The following is a 23,184-nucleotide window of genomic DNA, read 5'->3' as shown; positions in this document are numbered from 1 at the left end:
GGCTTCCTGTTCCCATTGGAATAGTGGCGTTCCATAAAAATTAAGTAACTAAGAACTTCCCATGTGCATAAATATCTTCCCTGGACTTCTGTCCTTAGTACTGTGTGAGCTGTATTTAAAGACATTTCTCTCTACATCCTATAGAAAAGGGTACTGACCCCTCCCTTGCCTCCTTCTCCTCTCTCTCTCCATCTGATGGAGAATCTCTACATGACATAAAACGGAAGCATTTAGTAGCAAGAACAATTTTCCCCCTTACTAATTGAAGTCAGGTGTAACACAAACTCATCTTTTTGTAGCTACCGTTACCATTACCGCTCCTTTTGGGGAGAGCCAAACTGGAGAGTGGGAAACAGGTAAAACAACAGATCAAAAATTAGCCTATTTCCTGAGTGAAACCCTGCACTCCGAACTAGCAGTGCCTTCTCTGCGAGCTCAATGTTCCCGAAACAGAAAAGACGCGTAATCCAGCACTAACAATTAGATAAGCTGTCAAGCTGACAAAGAGGCAAAGGATAAAAGCAGGGCAAGCAACAAGCCCACCTATTTCAATTATAAATGCGGATGGAAGATAAGGTTACAAATAAAATATGTAGGAAAGGAAACAACCCATTTCTACACAGGACAGAACCTTCAGCATTCTGTTTTCCACAATGCCAACGTTGCTCTTTCTCGCTTAGTGAATTAGGTGTATGTCGTAAGAAAATTAAAATAGTTTTCTAAAAATCAAATAGTGTATTTTTCCTGAAATTTCAGTTATTATTTATTTTCAGCTCGAGTCTCCACTCCTCCTAAGTCTACATAAAACAAAAATAGAACCATGAGCCCCAGATGATCGTGTCAGTACTGACCAACCTCAGGACTCCTAATTGCTGAGCCATCTCCCCAGCCCCCTTCTACATTATAGTTTAATAATTCTTTTATAGTCTAACAATTCTTCCCTTTCCATGGGCTGGAGGTCTACTCTTGGTGTGATGGGATAAATTTTGTAGTTTGCAATGCTTTCAAAGTATAAAAAGTACAAGATAGTCTACGGGTGGTGTGAGGAGAGGCAAAAATGTCTCAAGAGCTGAAAACAAAGAATTATTAAATTAAATTATTAAATCCTGAGCCAGAGAAATGCCTTGTCCAAAGCGCTCCTACCAACCAGTACCCAGGAAGCCTGTGTTCTCAGGAGGCTCTGAAGTGGGGAGATGCACTGGTACCCTAGGTGGATACAGCAGCTCTTAGGAGCCCCCAGACTCGTCCACATGTACTAACACATGAACAAACAGAAAAGGTCTGTTAGTTCCATAGTAAGATTTAAATGGGAAGCGCAGAAGCCACGGGGGTAGCGAATGCTCTTGGTACCCCTAGCAGGACCTGCCTGCCTTTGGTCAGCAGACCCACACCCCAGCGGCTGTGCATTGGCAAGCGGTAGGGAGTGGATTAGACCTTTATGCGGGAATTATATGGAGACGAGGAAATCAATAAAACTTTAATGATCTGGAGGCTGGTTGCGAGAACGTATGGCACAAAGCAGGTGTTCAGTGGATGCCGCTGCTCCATTGCCCACGTGTGTTCTTTCTCACCTTCTCACTAGCTAGAGGATGGACACTGCAGAGAGAGATGATGATTATGTTTACCAAGTACGTGGTCTCTACTGACTGTTCAAATGGAAGTCTATCCTTCTTACTTTTAAGTTAATTTTTTAAACATGTTTTTATTCTTAACTGTGTGTGCGCAAGCATGCGTGTACAACTACACGCACGTGTGTGCATGCCACTTAGCTGCAGGTGTCCACAGAAGTCCAAAGTGGGCAACTGATCCCCTAGAGCTGGAATTACAGGCAATTATCAGCTGCCAGATATGGGTGCTGAGAAGCAAACTTGGTCTTCCGTGAGAGCACAAAGCCATCTCTCCAGCCCTCTCTGAATTATTTTTATAGTTTAATAATTCTTTTCTTCTACCCCTCTCTGACAGAATAAACTTTGTAGCTTGTAACATCTTCAAAGTATAAAACATACAAGTGTGCATATCCGTAACACTAGGGCATACAAGTGTGCATATTCGTAACACTAGGGCATACAAGTGTGCATATCCGTAACACTAGGGCATACAAGTGTGCATATCCGTAACACTAGGGCAGTGCAATAGCATGGTCTTTTCTCAGTAGTTTAGGCTCTGTACAGGAAGCAAAGCAGCAAGATCAGCTGTACACATTTATAAGTAACCATGTTGAGGCAATAAATCTGGTTTTATGGGAACCTGCCATTTGCATATACTCTCTTTTCAGAGTTTTCCCATTAGGGAACCCGTTCATTGGCCGGGTTAACATCTCACGTGGGCGAGGATGAGCGGCGGGGAGGGAGGTCCATCTTCCCAAATCTGAGGGAGGACGGGCAGAAGAGGAAGGAACTCTGGCTCCCATGATACAGAGAGAGGCTTACATCTGTACTGTTCTCCCCAGAGTCACTGCTGGAAGGCAGACACTGGAGGGAGACCACACAGTGTGGGATGGCCACTGGTGTAGGCACCGCTGGCCCTCGCAGGGAGGTAGAGATGGACAGTACGGGTTACAGAACTGGGCAAATCTAGTTTGTATTTCACCCCCCTACTTAACAACGTTTTTGTCTTAGGAGAAACGGCTAAGCCTGAGTTTCCGGATTCATGGAATGTAATGAATATGCACATGTCAAGCAGCTGCTTATAAAAACTGTATCAAACGTGATAATGTATTGAAGTGCTTCGTGTAGTACCGAGTATGCAGTAGGTAGGCAATAATGGTAGTTGCTGCGATATCCCCCCCCCGTTAATTAATCATAGAATTATTCGCTTATCTGTCCAAGAGGATATAACCATGCTTTTCTTTATTTCTTCCCTTAATATGCTTTCAGACCTTCACATATAACCCTGGAAACTCAAGGGAAATAGAGTTCTTTCTATTCCCCCTCATCCAAGGCAGAAAACATCCCTGCACAGGAAGCGGAAGAAGTGGCAAAGGAGCCCTATTGTTAGCTACTTTAAGAGAGTCAGGCGTCAACGTTATTCACAGTTCATTTGGCTCCAGAGCGGGTGGGTACTGGGCTACCTGTGAGAGCAATGGTGCAGTCACTGACCTTGGAGAGGGGGATGGGCTCCGGCTCCAGCAACTGCCGGCTGATGGAGGGCTCTGTGCTTGATGACGCGGTCCTCTCCAGAACGTGGATACTCTGCAAATGAGCAGAAAGCCACCTAGGGTTAGAGCTCCATCTCTCACGTGGGGAACATGGTGGGGGGGGGGGGGGCGGGAGGGGGAGTCATAGGGAGCACAGCAGAAGAGTGAGCTGCCAGGAGATGAAGAGCCTGGAAGGCCAAGCTCAGCAGCAGCTGGGGAGAAGATAACAGCAGTGCACGTGGTCTCTTGAGGTTCACCGCTGAATGTCTTCCACCGTGCTGGATTTGACCTTACAGGAGTCACAGGAGAATATCCTGGGGGGGAAAGCCTTTAGAACACAAGAAAACTAAATATGTCAGGTGATCGACAACAGCTTCTATACAACAGGGGAGCCCCTTTGTCACCTCTGAATGCTGTTAGAACCACAAACCCGAAGAGAGACTTGACTTTGCCAACTACAGAGCATATAAACTCATAGGCAGGGCATGAAGGATTAACTCAAGACATTTGGGCAGCCGAGGGAAACCGGATGCTCCAGTTTCCAAAATGAAGGCACACACAGAGATCAATTTGGCATAAAGTGCAATAAACGTGAGCTCAGCGCCTATAGATAGCAGCAGACTGCTAAAATGTTGCCTCGGCTTCGTGGACCAGAAGAGTGAAACACTATGTGACCCGGCAGCGGCATCTGGAAAGGAGCCTCCTGTGTGCTTGGCACGGAGAACACACATCAACCTCTTCTCTCCTTGACTTTGGAAATAGTTATGCTATAAAAAAGAGAAGCCTGTTCATCTTGAATATTCACCATACATACAATACAGTGCATATTAAAATGAGTGAAAGTCTAATTCATATTTTGTTGATTTTTTTTCAAGGCACAGGCAATCATAAAAAAAAACATTTACTGAGACACAGTAATAAGTTTTTTTTATTACCACAAATGTGTGTGTGTGTGTGTGCGCGGGTTACTAAAAACTGAAAGCATAATTGATAAAGCTACTAACTGATATCAAGTATTAGAATTGGTAACTAAATTCTAAAACCAGCCATCTTCTTCTTCAGCCCCCAGCATGTAACAGGGAAGTCAGTACCTTTTCACACAAACCTCCATCCGGCAATTTGCTCACTGACAGAACCTGAGCACCTCTGCTCACCCCAGAACTAACCCAAATTGATTGATACCCCAAACTGACTTCAAAATCATATTTAAAGAAAAAAAACATACTCTTTTGGCTTGCATTCATATGTATTCATTACTACAATCGAGAATTCTTAAATGTTCTATCTTTAGCATCGGCAGCTATGAAAGTTGAGAGCTATATACCTCATCTCAGACTCTAGTTACACTGAGAGCTTCCTGGAGGCAGGGCCGGCTATCTGCACTGAGAATCACCATTTCATTTCACTGTGGCCTGCCCCACACGGCTCCGTCGGAGTGGAGAGGAAGTATATTGTACAATATACAGTACTGTGCGTTTAGTGTGCAGGAAGGCCAGGGTTTGATTCACAGAACCACAAAAGGTGGGGGGAAAGGCTCTTAAACATAACTTCTATAATTCAGGAAGCAGAGGCAGGCGGAACTCTGTGAGTTTCAAGGCCAGCCTGGTCCACAGAACGAGTTCCAGGACAGGCTTCAAAGCTACACAGAGAAAGCCTATCTTGAAACCCTGCTCCCCACAAAGATCCATAACTTCTTTAAAACCTTCTAGGCTTCTGCTGGAACTGTAAAAAGCGGAACTCTAATACAACAGAATGCCTGACAACATTGAATGAATTTATTTTAAACTCCCATTTCCTATTTACGGCATTGAAAGTTCTGGTCAACTGGGAAGCATCAAGTTTGTCCTTGAATCTGCAATTACGAAGTTAGACCCATATCATTTCTCTCTAAGATCACGATTTGTGCTATAATTGTCTACATTCTTCTTCACAAGCTGAATGTTCTCATTTTCTTTCATGATGGCCGCGAAACATATATGACCTTGAAGGGTTTAAGCATGTTCTATAAACATCGCAGAGGGCTACAGAAACACAGCGCTCTTCAAAAATACAGCTTCCTCTCAAATCCTAAATTACAACTCAATTTCTAGGTCATATGTGTGTGTGTGTGTGTGTGTGTGTGTGTGTGTGTGTATGTGTGTGTGACAGAGAGAGAGGAGAGAGAGAGGAAGTGGGGGGCACTGAGCCAAGGCCTTGTGAGCATGCGGCAAGGACTCAACCCCTAAGCACCATGCCCAGCCTCTAGGTATACATACAGAGCATACAGAGGTGGGAGAATTTACCCATCCCCTGTTCTCCCTGCTCGAGGCGAGCTGATGCATAAGGAGCCTGGGCCACTCTTGACCATAGCCTTCCCTGCAGCTCTTCAGACTAGAGTTCACAGGTTTCAATACCCCCTGGGCAGCGAGAGGAAAGCTGCCCACGTGACTGTCCTTTGGTTTCCTCCTCGTCAATGAACAGACAATGAGACTCTGCATAACAGCTGAGCAGCTCAGGACAGACAACTGGCCCAGAGAAAAGCATGACTCTAAGGACGTGTTTAGCAGAGCCTCTTGTCTTTATTTCAAAGGCACAAAGCAATTGCTAGGAACATTTGAGGCTGCGGCTCTGGATTCCTGGATGGGCTCACTTTCCGTCCACGTGCGGGGCACTAAGAAAGACGACCAAACCACTGCTTCCCGAATGCCGAGGCCACAGAAATGGCTCATCCGGCTCTCTCCTCCCGTTTCTTTCTCTTTCACTGTGAAACGACGACGGACTAAAAGCAACCTGGGGAGGGAAGGATCTACTTGGTTCCCACTTCCATGTCACAACCCATCCCTGAGGGACACCGGGGCAAGAACTCAGGCGGGAACTGAGACAAAGGCCCTGGACTAACACTGCTTCCTGCCTTGCTCTCCGTGGATTGCTCAGTTTGCTTTCTAATACACCTCAGACCACCTGACCACGAGCTGGCAAGACCTAAAGTGGGCTGAGCCCTTACATCAATTAGAAATCAGTAAAAGGCCCCACAGACTTGTCCGCAGGCCAATCTGATGGAGGCAGCTCCTCAGTTGAGCTTTTTTCTTGGTAGATGACCTAGTTTATGTCAAGTTGACAAAAACCACCCCCTTATCATCTTTTCTAATTTTGGGGTGTGCGTGTGTGTGTTGCCTTCACATGTAGTATGTGCCTATGGAGGCCAGAGGTCATCCATCCTCAGTATAATTCCTCAAAATGCCAATCCTGTTTTTTTGTTTGTTTGTTTTGTCTTTTTGAGATAAGGTCTCTACTGTAACCTATGTCACCAAGTAGGCTAGCCTGAAGGGCCAACCAACCCCAGGGACCTACCTCTTTTTATACCCAAGGTCCGAGATTCCAAGCATGCCCAAGACACTTGCCCAGCCTTCTATATGCATGCTGTGGCCAGGATCAGGCCCTTGTGCTGGGATTAACATCCCCTCAGCCCCTCTAAGATAAATTTATATTTACAAATTATATGAATTATTTTTCAAAGGAAAGCATCCAAATAGGCCTGACTCTCTCCTAAGGGCCACGTATTTAAGCCCAACACAGTATTTCAGTGATATTAGCAACCTACTCGGGTAGTGTTGCCACCAACCAACAGTGAATTCCTATAGTGCTTACCATATCGCCACCGACAATCTTTGCATGGGTTATTTTGTCACATCGTCTCAAGCTTTTGTACACTCACACACTTATTTTATGACTGACTGAACAGTGAGGACAGGGAGCCAGAGTGGTGCCGTCAGTAAGCACTGAGGTTTGAATGCCAATTGAGATTTGATTCAGGGGCCCAGGCTTTTCAATAGTATCTGCCATTGAAGCTAAAGCTAATACAGGATGACAGACATTACAGAAACTCCTAAGAAATAGCCCCGCCCCCAGGAACTAAACATGCGGCAAGGCTCCCTCCACCACAGCCGTCCATGGATGCCGAGGTTGGCACGAGTAAACGGAAGGAGAGAGGTTACAAACTCTGAAATGACATACAATTTCAAGGTTAATTTCTCGGACAACCCTGAAATTAACCTTGAGGTCGTGTGATTTCCAGTTTCTAATTCTGAGAACTGAGAGTCAGCTGGCTTTAGCCCTGGGACTGTAGCGTATGGCACAGAGCAAAAGGTGTAACATTTTTAGACCTGAATACCGCTCTCGTTCTGTTTACCAAGTGCAGGACAAAGCACTAACCAGGCTCGGCCGCGTGTCTTCGATCTGTTAAGAGGTGACCTAGAGTTGGCATTTCTACAAAGCACTGCCCGGAGACTGGTACACAGCTGACGCTCAATGGTAGCAAACATCCCACCATCAGTCAGGAAACTCACACGTTCCCACGGAAACGGAAGGATGTTTGCTACTGCGCAGGGATCCCTTTGCAGAGGGGAAGCCATAATTCCAGCGCCCCCAGGTCAGTAACCCTCAACAGGACCGTGGCACAGCCAATGCATGGGAACTTATCGTGCCAGCTGTCAGTGTGAACGGAGTAGGCAAATGCCCCAGACAGCCACAACGGGAAGCTGCCAGCTGCAGGACGGTGGACCCTGCAGCCACCTGAGCGCCAGGAGTGGAAGAGGCTCAAGTCCTTGCCTGCCTCATCTTCATCATTTCCTCCAAGGAATACTTTTCCCTGCAATACCATAAGCCACGAGAGCAGTGGTTCTCAACCTTCCTAAAGCTGCAGCCCTTTTCTACAGTTCCTCATGGTGTGGTGAACCCCCAAAGCTAAAATTACTTTCATTGCTACCTCATAACTGTAATTCTACTACTGTTATGAATCTTAATAGAAATGTATGTGTTTCCCGAAAGTCTTAGGTGACCCCTGTGAAAGGCTCATTCACCCTCCAAAGGGTCCCAGGCCCACAGGTTGAGAACCTCTGAATTAGAGTCACTAAAACCACAAGGTCATGCTGACAGTGTAGGAATCTTAGCGAGCGGCACCTGTCCGGTCCGTCCTGCAAGAGCAGCAGCATGTGGACAGTGAAGTGCCCATAAATGCACTGTGAAACTCAAAGCTGAAAACCTTAGAAACAGTCCAGGGCCCAGGAAAGGTCTCCCATGGGACAGTGGGAAACCCCACAGGGAGAAAAAGCCAAGTTAGCACAGTCTGACAGTCTGGGTGCTTCTCCATGGAAAGAACAGTGTCTCTGCACATAGGTTACAGTTGTGTAGCTTGGTCTTCTTGTAGGGCTCCTCACGGTGGGAGCAGCAGCTGTCTCTGACTCTGTTACCTGCTTTGGGGACCCAGAAGAGGAGGTGTCTCCTCACTGCATAAATAGGCCATGGCTGGTTGACACTCAAGGGAGGCCAGCCCTTATCTGACGAGAAGAGAGGAGAGGATGACAGGGTACAGGGCACGGACTGGGAGGAGAGGAAAATGACTGAGTTGGAAAAAAAATCAATCAAGAACTGAAATTTTGCGAGAGAGGTGGCTCAGCAATTAAAACCAGATGTTCTAGCAGGGGAGTCAGGATTCACATGGTGGTTCACAACCATCCGTAATTCCAGTCTCAGAGGATCCTATGCCCCCTTTTCTGGCCCAGAGAGGTACCAGGTATGCACACGGTACACATATTTAGGCAAAACACTAAATACAAAGAAATAAATAAAGCTTAAAGAAAAAGAAATATTGCTTGCAAACACTGAAGTGCTACACTGATTGATACCTGAGAAACAGTTGGCTATAAAGGGACAAAGCAGTGAGAATACGATAGCTTTTAATTCCCAGAGTTGCCTTTAAGTAGAAACAGAACATACCGTTCAATTTATTACTTAATACCCTGATTTCTAAACACTTAGCAATGCTAGTCACATAGCAACGTGGCTATAGAGCAACTCAGAGGCTAGCCTGAGCTACAAGAGACCTGTTTCAAAAGACAAGTAGGACTAACAGTCCCTTGCAGCTTGAAAAGGGCACCGGGGTGAAGCTACAATCTCCAGCCTGTCACAATTACCCAGCATTCAAAACGGGTTTCCAGTCTCATAGTCACACCCACGATTTTGCTGACTGTATAAGGAAAATCTCCAATCTTTTAAGGTTTATATATGTACATTACAGGCAGACTGTGTATATCTATGGCATTGTCTGTGTGTACCATAAATATTTGCTGAAGAAAGAACACACAGGTGTTGTAATACAGATAATGCCTCAGTTCCTGATCAGACGTGATTACATGACCGTAGATAAAACACAGGTAATCAAGAGGAGGGTGCTGGCCCAGCTCATGCCTCAGTGCGTTTAGAAAATTTTTCCCTATTTCCCACAGGGTGTTTCTTTCATCTTCATTTATCTTCAGGTTTAAATTTATGGTGCTAAGGCTTATAACACGATAATCAAAAAGCTGACAGATTAATGATAGATAGATTAATAACCCCTTATAAATTTACTGTAAAAACAAACAAACAAACAAAGGGAAAACAGAATTGAAAAACACCCATGTTAAGCAATGGAGTCTTTAGCTACTTTGGCGTATTTCATGTTTTAATGCAAATGTAATTGTTAAAACCAAAATTGGAATTGTACTGTATTTCAGTTTAACAACCTGCTTTTCCAATTAATGTTCCCCAAGCAATAAATATTCTTCAAAAAAAAAATTTAAAGAGCTGTGTAAGATCTCACTGGATGGCTATGAAAGGCTGATTAGCTGCTTCCTTAATTCTGAACACTAGATGGCTTCTAATTTTTCACTGATTTAAAATGCTTTGATAATCATTTTGTGTACAATTATTCACATGTATACTAAACTACAAAGTAGCATCCAGTCTTTGGTAATTCCATACATGAATACTGTGTTATCTGGATCACTGTCTCGCCGATATAGCCTCTGTTGTGTCCTTAGGATATACTGTTCAGAAGCTAAACTACTGGTCCTTTCACAGGACCTGATTAAAGGTTTTCTATAGACACCGCGAGGCCCAAACCCCACAAGATCAAAGCACAGACTTGGCAGCAATGTGAAAAGCACGCGCGTCCACAAAACCTCGCCAGCACTAGCTGTGACGGGTGCTACAGTCAGCTTGTAGTTAACATTCGAAGGAAGGAAGTCTGTGCTTGGAATGTGGCCTAGGTGACATGCACAGGGCGTAACATCTGCACAGCATCTGTAACCTAGACTTAGGAGTAGCAGGGAGGGGGTGAAGAATGCAAAAGTTTCACACTGTTCCTTAAAATCAAAGTTTTGTAGGCTTAGGGTCCTTCCACAGGATGTCTGATAGTCCTAATGAAACACCGTAGAATATATTCTGACTTCCAAACCCCAGAGAATAACAGACTCCAGGGAACGACAGATTTCTAGGGCCTTTCCAACCGTCTACAGTGCAAGGGGCCCTCTGGGACTCACTAACATCATCTACTTGGTGTTCTGCCTACGACTCTAATGAGCTGTGTTAAGCTTGAATCTGACAGACGGATTTGCCGCTGTAAAAATGCCATTCAAACCCAGCAAGCTGGGGGCGGGGGTCCCTGAATGGATGAAGGCAGGCCTAGTAAACCAGAGGGCCCCTGCAGGCACCCCAGGAACAGCAGACTCTCACCCCTAACGATGATTTCTCAGTCATCTGTGGGTAATGAGTGGCTAAGCGCCAGGTGTCAAATTTCTTTCCAGTGGTCTCTGTTTCGGCACTTGTCATATGTACTGAGTGCGTGCTGTAAACAGAAAATGACAGCGGCGGGGATCTCCAAGCGGTGACAAGAAGGTTGGGGGGGGGCGGGGTGAGGGGCTGTTCATTACTTCCAATGGGGAAAAAAAGGCTAGTTGGAGTTAGTAGTAAACAAACGATCAAAACTTTGCCTTCCAAAGTCAATATATGCAATAAATATACAGATGACTCAGCAAGTAACATGTCGTTCACGAGAACAGCTATGGGTGCAGGAAGATTGTTTTGGGTAGCATTGGGTTTACAGTTTACTTGGTCAGAGAATGTACGGACATCAGCACGGATGCTCAGGGGGCAACGTGAGGAGCAATACTAACGCAGAAGTGACTGACAGATTCTGCTTTGCAGAGTTCTCCTCTAAGTACCCAGAAGGCCCTCCCGTTGGGTGTCCAGCCTGACTGACTTTGTGATAAATAGATCAAACAGTGCAGTGGCCAGGACAGGGCCTGCAGGAACAGGCAGAGAGCAAACCCTGTCCTCCTCACGTGCTAGCTGTGGGCTCTTACTGCCGTATTTTAGTTCTCTGGAAAAGGTACTCACGGCCAGCCTTCCGCAGTGAGTGTTCATAGAGGATCAGTGGCTGCTGCTGGGTTCTTATCTACTCATAGCTCTGCCTAACACTTCCAGAACGTCCCATTCGTAAAAGGATCTTACATCAAATCTTGGCTGGAGAATGGACTGCCGTGAAGGAACTGTTTTCCTCCCTTAACCAATACTAACAAGGAGTGACCCATCTTAATGTCCAAGATCAGAAGAGACTAAAATATATCAGGGCAGTGTGACCACAGACAGAAATAGTACTTTCTTATTGATACTGGTCCTAAATCCTGAAAAGTGAACTCCAGACAAAACCTTTGGGATTCCCAAAAGGCTAAATTTAAATTGGAATAAAGTCAAGAATTTATTAACACTGAACACTAAAGATTTAGTCTTTCATATTACTCAGGAAAGGACAGTCCAGATTTTCAAATCAGGTTCAGGATTTTTCTACCCTGACATGGATTCCAGGGTCAACCTGCACATCTTTGGGGGCCCACTGGATTGTACAGAGATGTAAAAATTCATATTATTCTGCTCCCCGTGGATAAGACTTGAGGTGGTCTAAACCTCAGGTTAGGTATAAAATTGGGAATATGTGTCACTTTTCCTCACACAATTAGACCACTGGGGGCTGGAAATGGCTCAGTTGGTAAAGCATTTGCTGCACAATTATGACGATGACCTGCATTGATTCCCCAACGCCTGCCTAAGAAGCCGAGCAGGGCCATGTGCACTCTTAATCTCAGTGCTGGGAGGCAGAGACAGGCAGATCCCTGGGGCCCACAGGCCAGCCAGCCAGCCTAATCAGCGAGCCCCGGGTTCCAGGGAGAGACCTTGTCTCAAAAATCGACATACTTGGCTCCTGAGGAAAACACCAGGGATTGATCTCTGGCCTACACACGTACACACATGCATGCATTCACACATACATACACATATACCCGCACACACACCTTCATACCATGCAGCCACAAAGACAAACACAAATATGAAATGTTTCAAAATGAGAAAATTTTTTTTTAAAGTTTGAGATAACATTATATTTTGCACCACTCAAAGGCAGAAAGAGGTTTGCTATTCGTAAAAGAAGCATCCTGTGTTTCAAAGATGAACCCTGGTCATCTCGCTGAAGATGCTCCAGAGACTTAGCAGGGACATCTGCCAATTCAGTCAAGATAAGCTGGGAGATGTTCTTCTCAATATGTCTGTCCAAGGAGAAAACTTGCTACAAAAACCTTGTACACCAGATATTTAGTTCTAGGACCCTTTTCCCACAGACCACAGATGCTGAGGTGGCTATCAGTCTATTGCCAACCAGTTCTACCAATACGTAGACTCATTGCTGGGATGGCCTCAAGCATCACCAGTGGGCACAACCGAAAGGGTTCTGGCTGATTATGAAATACACGGCTCTTGCTAACGCATAGGAAATGGTGGATGCTCATGTGTGATGGCTAGTCTCCACTGCCAATCTGGCTGGACCCAGATTCACCAAGAGAACATGCCTCTGGTGTGCCCATGAGGGGGTGTCCAGAGGATGAACTGAAGAGGAAGGCCTACTTTCTGGCTGCAGATGCAATGTCACCAGTGGCCCCGCATCCCTATCGCCATATCTACCCCTATGATAGACTGTGTCCCCTTATCCTCTAACCTTGTCTCTTGTCAGGGATTTTGTTTCAGCGACAACAAAAGTAACTAACATAAAAACTTGGGAGACAGCTCGGTTGATTGGTGCTTGCTGTGCAATTCTCAGTGTAGACCTCCAGCAGGAAAATCCAGGAGTGGCGGCATGTGTCTGCAATCCCAGTGATGGGGGACCAGAGGCAAAGGCTCATCCCTGAAGCTCTCTGGCCAATCAGTGAGCTTCAAGGTCAGTGAGAGACCCTGTCTCAAAATATAAGATGGAGAACAACTAAGAAAGACACTCAACATTGATCTCTGACCTCCGCAAGCACACATACATGTACCTGCACCTGCGAGTTCACACATAGACACACAGACACACACATACACACACACACACACGAAAACTTATGTATACAAAGTTAAATATTACTGCAACAGGCCTATTGACATCCGGGATCAAAGTTCACAAATTCTGATCTTTCAGGAGCCAGGCAGTCTATATAAATAAATACCGGAATAACTGACAGACAAGGATGTGTGATCAGGTAGAAAATGCCCCCGTCTAAACCAGAGCCACGACTGAGAGAATCAGTGTTGTCACTTAGGATCTGGGCACAGTGTCCCTATACCTTCCAGTTTATAAGTGCAAGAAAAACATGGATTGTTTATTAGCCAAATATTAGGAAAAAAGCTTTAGAATCTAACTAAATTCAGGAAGTGTTTGATTAATGCAGGTTTTCCTTCAGAACTTAACAGTCATCTTAATTCATTGCTACACAGCACCAAAGAAATGTTCCGCATGACTCTTAATTTACTTAATAAGTTTTATTTCCATATACTTCAAGGGACAAGTTTTATTTGGGGCATGTTGTCTTATGAAAGCCTTTGACGTCTAATCGACTCCTTTGTTGCCCCTCTGGAAGGGTCATGCGTGTGCATGTAAGGACGTTGTGAGATCACACACACACACACACAGGCAACTATGTTAGGTGTTCTAACATCTCATACCAGAGTCCAGGAGGACTTCTCATGGGAGCACATCCTGAAGCCCTTGAGCTTGTTAAGGACTAAGTGGACCCTTGACCCCCTCGGTGGACGAAGAAGCACTTAGTGAAATCCCAGGCACTGCGACACATCACGCCCCGTCTTCTGTCTTTCATCTGCTGTGCTACATAGCTTAGCACCAGGAAAGACAGCCAAGTGCCACCATGCACAGATGTTCTGCTTTATTTACCCATGGGGAAGAAAGGGGAGGGTAACTAAATCTGGCATGGGAATCTGCAATAAAAAGATAAGACTAATATCATTGTGAGTCTTTAAAAATACCCTCTGTTTAGAAAAGTTTACAACACAGTGTGGAACATCAACTCATCAAAAGTAAACAATATAAAAATACTAAATATTATCTATGACAAGGTCAGTGAAGGAGCAGGGAAAGTGGTTTTGAATGGTCAGTGAGAATTAACATGAGCCATCCTTGATCCCAAGGAAGCATTAGAAGGTGGAGGTTGGGACAGGACTCCACTCAGGGAAGAGGAAGCAGAGATACAGAGGGGGAAGATTTCGGAATCACAACACACCATGTACATGTTGTGAAATGGGGCTGAAACAGTCTATGTCTCCACTGGGCACCCAGCCCATAAGGGAATCTGGCTTTACTTGTGTAGGGAACAGGAAGCCTTCGAATGATTTCATGACTTTGCCATATTCAGGGAAATTGAAACGACGGGGTTCTGAAGGTGCTAGTGAGGCAGGGGTCCTCAGCAGGACCTGGGAAAAGGTGACAAGAGTCTGGGCTGGGAAGCTGATGGTGGGAACTAAAGGAAATGATGTTCTTAAGGAAGGGTATGATCTAAAGGAGTTAATCTAGGGACTTTAGGTGCAGTCAAGGAGAGAGACACAGAACAGAGCCCGCGTCACTGACAACAGACTGGCTTACACAGATTGCTGTATGTCACAGTCAGAGAGGGGGACATCTAAGCAGACATGTTTAATCAGCTCATCAGCACTGTGCACCTAGAACCTGTGAATGACAAGCAAATACGGTGGGTTAAAACACTGCTGTGTCTCTGCCGTGTACGATATCCTTCACCTATGTGATTAGGAGAAGGAAGAGTTGAACTGTGCAACACAGCAGTATCAGCACAGATGTCTGTCAAATCAGGAGGGAGAGAAGATTGAATGAAGACTAATTCATCACACTTTCCTGGTGCCCTTGTACTACACAGATGCATATAAAAGTACTAAACCACAGCACAGCATACGGCAGACTTCCAAGTTCTCTACATTGGTTCTGTGTTTTAGGCAATGATGGAGGTGAGGGGGGAAATGAATGATCTTTATTCCTTACTATTATTCTCCTCTTTGAGGGAGATGAACAGACACAAAAGAGAAGTCGCGAAGGTAGCAGAGGACAAAGTCTTGGGAAGTGTTTCCACTCGCTGAGATACACAGGGACAAAAAGTAAATCGTCTCCTTAAAAAATACTAGCCATGCAGCCTTGGCTAGCCTGGAGCTCACGATGAAGACCAGGCTGGTCTTAAACTCATAGAGATTTGCCTGCCTCAGCCCCCAGAATGCTGAGATGAATTAATGGCACGTGCTACATGGTGAGACTCTGTCCAAAACAAACAAACAAACAAACAAAAAAGCAAACAAAATCTTCATGACCGATTACACACCCTCTCACGTCAGCAGACTTTCCTCTCACAAGCCAGTCAGGAGTCACCCATTCTAACTTCAGGCTCTGGGGCAGGCTGGGGTCTCCAGTGTCCCTGTCATTTGCATGTGGGGTTGGGAGCCCAGGTGCAGCAGGCAGATCAACAGGGCAGGACAGCTGTTTCCATAGCACTCACCACCAGTCATTTTTTATTTACCACAGGTCTCCAGGGTGAGCTGGGCCCATGCTTCCCTGCTCCTTAGCAACCAGGAAAGGCATGCGACAAAATGCTCAGAACAAGGGGGAAAAATGGAGAATCCATAAATAGAAAGAACAGAGGAGCAGGGGAAGGGTAGACTGGCCAGCTGAGGGGGCATCTCAGCGTGCAGCAGCTGTTCAACACCAAGCGTTTTCACACACAGCACTCTGAGTCTCTGAGAATTTACAAATGCATTGCACCCAGTATTACAACATCAGGTAATCGCAGACTTAGTTATTAGTTCACGGCAGAAGAACTTCCAAGATAGCGTGTGAGTATCCTTTTGAACACTGTAACAAGAGGCACAAGCGTTAAAAACTTCCGCAAGACGCTGTAGTAGGAATATCTGTGTTAGGATCTGTGAAAAATACACACAGAAAAAAAATCATCAGTTTGCATAGACTGCCCTGGAATTCTTGCTGTAAGCGGCAAGGGTATGCTGGGAGGGATAGTGGCTGGGGTTCTCTCAAAAGCACCCACAGAAACGCATCCCCACTACTGTGGATCCATATCTGAGTTGTCCATTTAAAAATGCACGTACAATGAACTATTAATAGCTGACGCACAGCCTGGCACCACAGCTAACACCTATAACTGCAGAACTTGGAGGCTGGCACAGAATTGCTGAAGGCTTGAGATTGGCTTGGGCTACATAGGAAGCTGCAGGCCAGCCAGACAGGTGAGATTCTGTGTCAAAAAGCAAAACAAACAAACAAGCAAACAAACAAATAAAAATGAAAGAAAAGATAATTGATACACGTATTTCTTTAAATTAGGCAATATGTTATCATCACCTAAAACGCGAGTAGAGCAGAGATGCGAGGGCCCCTGCCAGACTCTTCACTAAGTAAAACCCACACAAAGGAAAATTACCATGAAAAAGTTGACAACGCTCTTGTAAATTTCCACTTATACAACCAAATTACTATCATAAGGCATAATGGATAACCGTTATTCCTGTCTGCTGAAACACTGCTGTTGTGTCTGCGACCAGCATTTATGTGATGAATCCCCACATAACCATGGCAGCAGAGCAGCCCCCCAAACACGGATGCAGCGACTGCAAAGATAGTTTTAGAGACTGGATCCAATGGGACAACGGTGTATTCTAGCATAAATAGGCTCTGACACTTTACTTCCTCTGCTGCCCTTCAAAACTGTTCAGTCCTTGATGCTCGTGGTGCTCAGATACCACAATTCCATTTGCCTCCTAACTCTTGAGATTGTCAGTGACCGGATCCCAAGGAGCCTGGCAGAGGTTAGGACTTGTCGAGCACGGTTGGTCTTACAGAAAGTCTCTCAAGGGTTCATGGGTTCCCCAAAGAAGAGGGACCTGAACGTAACAGTCCTGCTACTGGCTCCATAGCCAGGTGTCCATCGTGAGAAGAACACCGGCCCTCTGGGAGGAACTCTGCTCCATGCTGGGGTCTGCTTTCTGAGCCCCCCCCACCCCCAAAGGAAAGTAAAAAATAAAATAGCAGAGAAGCCACTGTAACAGCTTCGCCCTGTTGGGAATGGCTACACAAAATAAGGGGGGGGGGGAGTGACCTGTGATCTAAAGGACTTCACAACAAACTTTCAGATTCAGTTAGCAATAGCACGCTATCCACACAGGGTCCTGTCTGCAGAAAATGATAAAAACGCGCTGGTTCTCCTACCTGCCTGCTTTCCCTCTGGGAGGACGTTGAGGCACTTCTATGGGTCGGAGTGGATGTTTTATGAGCAGGGGATATGCCCTTCTCGTCTGAACTCATCACGGCAGTTAGTCTAGGGGTGTGCACGTGAGACCATCCCAATCCTCCTTCCGACTCCCAGACGAAGAACCGGACAAATGGCAGCTTTAGTCCATCTCACACAGATCAGACTGGACCAGGAAAGCACAGGTTACTACTGGGGTGTCCAAATCACCTAAAAACAAAACAGAAAGGCTCACGTCATTTAAAAGAAAATAAAAATCATTCTATTTAGGGTAAAATTAATTTGCATTAACAAAGGGAAGAATATACATTTAGAAGCGCAGGTCTGGGGCTCAGAGACATCGAAGCTGAAGGCACAAGTTATGATAATGATAAAAATGTACAAAATGATTCATATATGAATTCTGAAATTTCTATATGTGTAAGGAAATTTCATATAAGTCTATAGTTATATTTTTAGAATTTCTAACGTTATGTAACAGATTATGTGAATTTGAATGTGGTAGGATCTTATGATTAGGATCTTAGTGATCACCTAGATACAGACAAGAATTGAAATAGCAGTCCCTTGGTTGGGCAGGTAACTCAGAACACTTGTCAAGGATGGTCAATTTGGTGTTCAATCTGACCACCCTAACCTAATTAAGTAATTATTAATTTAAAAAGAACAATCTCAACAGTTAAGAGAACTCTCCTGACCTTGTAAACCTGGATGCTCTAAGTGACTGAAGCTTGTAATCCTGTCTCAGGATTTTAAATCCCCTGCTATTCTATTAAAATAAAAACTGCTTAGCTGAGCGGGAGCAATGGCTCAGTAGGTAAAGAGCTGCTCTCCCAGAGGACCCAGGTACATTTTCCAGCACCCATATGGTGACTGATAGGCTATAAGTCCTGTTTTAGGGGATCCAGCTCCTTCTTCTGACCTTCAAGGGCACCAAGCACACACACGGCACACAAACACGCATTCAGGGAAAACATCCACACACGTAAAAACATTTAAAATCTTAGAAAATAAAAATAAACCATCTATCGTCCAAACTGGAAGAATAGATTAAAGCAAAATTAGCCTTCGTGAGCCATAAATTCAAAGAGCCAGAGGCCCTTTTGTCAAACAGCAAAGGCTTCAGCTCGGACTGGCAAAAGGCAGTAAAAAAGCCCACACCGCGGATGATCATCCAATCTGCTCGGCAAAGGCAATCTACCAAGTGTGAATCAAGATTCCGAAGCCAAGTCCTGGTGCCTGGAAGCAGAAAAGTGAGAACGCTATTTAGATCGTTGATTCAAAGGACTTTGTTTTCTGGCCCAAGATGTTTTACAAGTAGATGCTGACACTTGAGCCAAAAGTGTGGCGGCTTTGCGATGTGTTCAAGCGCTCCTGTGGGATGGGGCTGAAGTGGCCAACCTATTAATCCAATATCTACTCAGACACAAATTCAATCCAAGTTTCAGGCCCTCTGTTAGTCTGATATACAACCTCCCTCCCCCCACCCTGTTCCCAGCTCTTTCTTCCTTCTCCCCTCCCCACCCCAGTACATCCACCTGCACTGTCTTCATTAGTATCAATGCTAATATATTATTTTAACTCGACATTTTCAGGGCAACTTGTACATAATTAAACCATGTCAGTCTTATTGTATTATGAATACATTTAAAAGCTGTCAAAACCAAAGAAAATAATGGATAAAGAACTAAAGGCATCCCAAGATCCAATTTTGAGGTTATTGTTATCGATGAATTTGGGATCTCATGTTTTTAAACAAAAGGTGTTGTGTGGCTTTTCCTGGGAGACTGGGACAACTAATCTCAGATAGTGAACCAATTGCAGATAGAAATTCAATGCAGTGAACCACTGAGTTTATTGGGGTTCCATACAGGAGTATGGGTGAGGGGTTACATATAGGAGGAGCACAGACAACCCTAAGCAACTGCATCACTAAAAAAAAAAAAGAAAGAAAGAAAGAAAGAAAGAAAAGAAAAAAACCAACAACAACCCATCCCAGCATGGATGATGGTTCATGAAAGCCAGATCCCTTCAGCTCCCCATATGGCTTGTGGTAGATGTCAGAGTTTGAGGCCAGCCTAGTCTACAGAATTCCATGACAGCCAGGGGTACACAAGAGAAATCATGTCTCAAAAAACCAGAGAAAGAGAGAGATAAACACACTCTGCTCCCGTGCTTGAGTAATAATAATAAAACAATTTGAGGTCAGAATCCTAAGAGACCACCCCCCTCATTCCATTAGCCTTCTCTGTCACGTGAGGGTAAGGCAGTGACAGAGCAGCGGGCACTGACCGAGTGTGAGGTGAGCATGCTCCACACTCCCGTTCACAGGAACACTCCGCTTTATATAAACGAGGAGAGAATAGGGCCTAGGAAGTCAATGGCTGCAGTCCTCAGCTTGGTTTCCATCTGCTTGCTATTAGCATCCCCACAAAGAACTTACTTTTCCAAAGGACTGTTATCTGTGCAGGCTGAGAGGACCCCAGGAACAAGCTGTGTGATGCTTAATGTGAGGTCACAGGACAATGACTGTTTGGCGTGTTGACCATGGGTCCTGCTGACTTGGGCCGCTCTGTTACCATCCCCTGGTCGTTTTGCTAGTACTAACGTTTAAAGACTAGTCTGTTACTTTTCATTCATCATCGGGGTTTTGACCTCTCTGGCATGTTAAAAAGGAAGACTGCGTAACGTCACCGTGTGCCTTACAACAGGAAGAACAACCCTGAGAAATACAGTTCCTGATGACGCTAACAGACAAGGACAGGATGCAAAAGCTTTCAGCTCTGCTCTGTGGCCTTAGCATTTACAAATTCTTGTCCATTTTGTGCACATTTCTATTCAGACAGCCAGTGACCTTGAAGGTGCCCTATTTTGAGGAGGAATTTTCTGTCAAAACAACCATTCTCCACTTGGAGCTCCTGGGTCAACTAAAGTTAAAAATGTCCCTAAAGTGACCCTTGTACACTGCCAGCAGAAATAAAAAAATGGCACGGCTGCCATAGAAATCAAATGCTTCAACTATTCCTTAAATGTTTGTAAACAGGTGACTGTGTGATTCATTCCATCTCGAAGTAAGTGCTCCAAAGAACTAAAGGCTGGAGAACATACCATGCACACACTCATATCCACACAAACAATCCCAAGACGCAGAAACAACCTCAATATCCACCAACAAAGGAATACATAAAAGTAGGGAGTATTCTATTCAGAGACCAGGATATTACTTAGACTTGAAGAGAAAGGAAATTCTAACAAGCATGGTTCTCTACGGTCATAGAACTTACGGAATAAACATCTCTCCCTGCAGTAAATATGGGCTTTATTGGAATGACTTACGGGCTGAAGCCCAGCTAATCCAACAGTGGCTGGCTAGGAAGGGAAAAGTCTGAGAACCCAGTGGCTGCTCCGTCCCACAAGGCTGGGTGTCTCAGCTGGTCTTCAGAGCATGATGGAATCCTGAGGAAGTAGACTCCGATGCCAGTGAAGGAGTGGATGTGGTGGCAAGGGGAGGGGCAAGCAGGCAAAGAACAAAAGCTTCCTATGTCCTTATACAGACTTCAGTCAGAAGACGAGGCCCATATTAAAGGTGTGTCTTCCCGCCTCAAGATTTGAATTGAAGGCATAGATCTCCTTGACTCAAGGTCCAGATCAAAGGTCTGGACTAGAAGTGCACAAACCACCTCAGACCAAGCAGAGAATCTCTCACAGGTGTGCTCTCCATATCTGGATTGTAATTCATTCAGATATAGTCCAGTTGAGAACAGAGACTAGCCGTCAGAGTAGGGGGAGGGACAGAGAGGGAGAGCAATGAAAGAGATATCTTGATAGAGGGAGCCATGATGGGGTTAGGGAGAAACCTGGTGCTAGGGAGAATTCCCACGAATCCACAAGGATGACCCCAGCTAAGACTCCTAGCAATGGTGGAGAGGGTGCCTGAACTGGCCTGCCCCTATAATCAGATGAGTGACTGCCCTAATTGTCATCATGGAACCTACATGCAGTAACTGAGGGAAACAGATGCAGTGATCCACAGCTAAGCACTGGGTCTAACTCCTGGTGTTCAGTTGAAGAGAGAGAGGAGGGATCATATGAACAGGAGGGTCAAGACCATGATGGGGAAAACCCCAGAGACAGCTGACCTGAGTGGGTGGGAGCTCACGGACTCTAGACCCCCTGAATGTGGGTGACAGTTGTGTGGCTTGATCTGTTTGTAGGGCATCTGGCAGTGGGACCAGGACTTCACCTGGGTGTGACTTTTTGGAGCCCATTTCTTATGGTGGGATACTCTGTTCAGCCTTGATGCAGTGGGGAGGGGCCTGGTCCTGCCTCAACTTAGCATGCCAGTCTTTGTTGAAGCCCCCAGAGAAGCCTTGCCCTCCGTAAAGAGTGGTTGGGGGATAGGATGGAGGAGGGAGGGTGGGAGGAGAGGAAGGAGGGAGAATTAGGATTGGTATATAAAATGAAAAAAATAAATAAATAGCCATCACAATGGATGAGTCCTGAAGGAAACATGCCACATGAAACAAGCCAGATACAAAATGGCAAACGCTGCCAGGCCGCATTCCTACTGGAGACCCAGGGTGAGCGTCCCACAGACAACAGGAGCGGCGCCTACCAGGATGTGGGGGAGAGGACACAAAACTGATGCTTCCAGGACTGGATCTAGAATTCCAATTTGGAAAATGAGAACAGTGTGGGAGTGGATAGCAAATGGGAAATCACTCAGTGCCACGCTTTTCGCCTGAAATCGTAATTAGAAGATGTGATGTGATGTGTGTGTGCGATCACCATAGAAACGTTCCCCACCATCAGCTATGCTGACTGGTACAACATCCGGGCACTATTTTACACCATTTTTGCAGCCAGGTTTCATCATGCGATCGTTAGAACTGTTGCTCCAGCCTGTTTCATGCCTCCATTTCCACACGTTTCAAACATGTCTGCTCTCTGTTTATCTGGCGTGGTTCTACAGCATCCCTGAGGGAAGGGGCAGTCTGACTTCTGTCATCGTGGTTCTACGTCACGAGCCACAAGCACCACTCTGGGCACGGACTGAGCTTATCACGTCAGCTCCGTTCCAGCCCCTCCGTTTTACCCATTAAGCAGCTGACTGGGCTCACACACTGGCTGTAGATAACCTTACTCTTACGTCACTTCTTTGATATTACCGTATATGCTTGAAGATAACCCTAAGTAATCCAAACGAATTACAAACGTCGGTTTCTTATCTGTTCAGAAGTCATTTGAGAAAACAGACTATACAAAGTTCAACCTTCCCGAGAGGAAACTTCCCCAAAAAAAGATCTGCCAGGCTACTAATGGAACCCAAGGGGCCTTACTAGGCTTTATCCTTCCTACTGCGGAGTTACCCATGAGGAATAGGGACGATGTGATAGCCTCCGTTCTTTCCAAACACAGCTGATAGACTGGCCTGGCTGCACCAAACTGGGGCACCTGCCACCTACTAATTGACTGGCCCATTGTCCAGCTTAAGCACGGCCATTTCGTGGACAGAATTTTGAGAAACAGCCACCCTTCTAGAATGGCAAGGTTTGTACTGATTGGTACGCATGTGTCAGGGTGTCTACAGTGCTAAGTTGGGGGACCAGTGGG

At 45.4% G+C, this 23,184-nt stretch overlaps 1 protein-coding gene across 11 annotated transcripts in view; it reads right to left on the bottom strand.

The window, feature by feature from the left end:
* LOC121439069 (oxysterol-binding protein-related protein 6) overlaps positions 1 to 23,184 on the bottom strand; it is a 157,077-nt gene that overhangs the window by 54,153 nt on the left and 79,740 nt on the right. For all 11 annotated transcript variants that reach the window (XM_041639560.1, XM_041639549.1, XM_041639551.1 and 8 more), the window contains exons 3-4: positions 17,532 to 17,781; positions 3,099 to 3,191 (exon numbers count right to left, since the gene is read on the bottom strand). In XM_041639560.1, coding sequence (XP_041495494.1) covers positions 3,099 to 3,191; positions 17,532 to 17,627 — 189 coding nt within the window. In that variant the 5' untranslated portion in view covers positions 17,628 to 17,781. The remainder of the gene's footprint in view (positions 1 to 3,098; positions 3,192 to 17,531; positions 17,782 to 23,184) is intronic.

The sequence above is a fragment of the Microtus oregoni genome, unplaced genomic scaffold, assembly GCF_018167655.1.
Source record: "Microtus oregoni isolate MIOR12 unplaced genomic scaffold, Mior012 000060F_001, whole genome shotgun sequence".
NCBI classification, from domain to species: Eukaryota; Metazoa; Chordata; class Mammalia; order Rodentia; family Cricetidae; genus Microtus; species Microtus oregoni.
The sequence above is the reverse complement of the archived record's forward strand: the minus strand, read 5'-3'. Positions and strand labels throughout refer to the sequence as shown.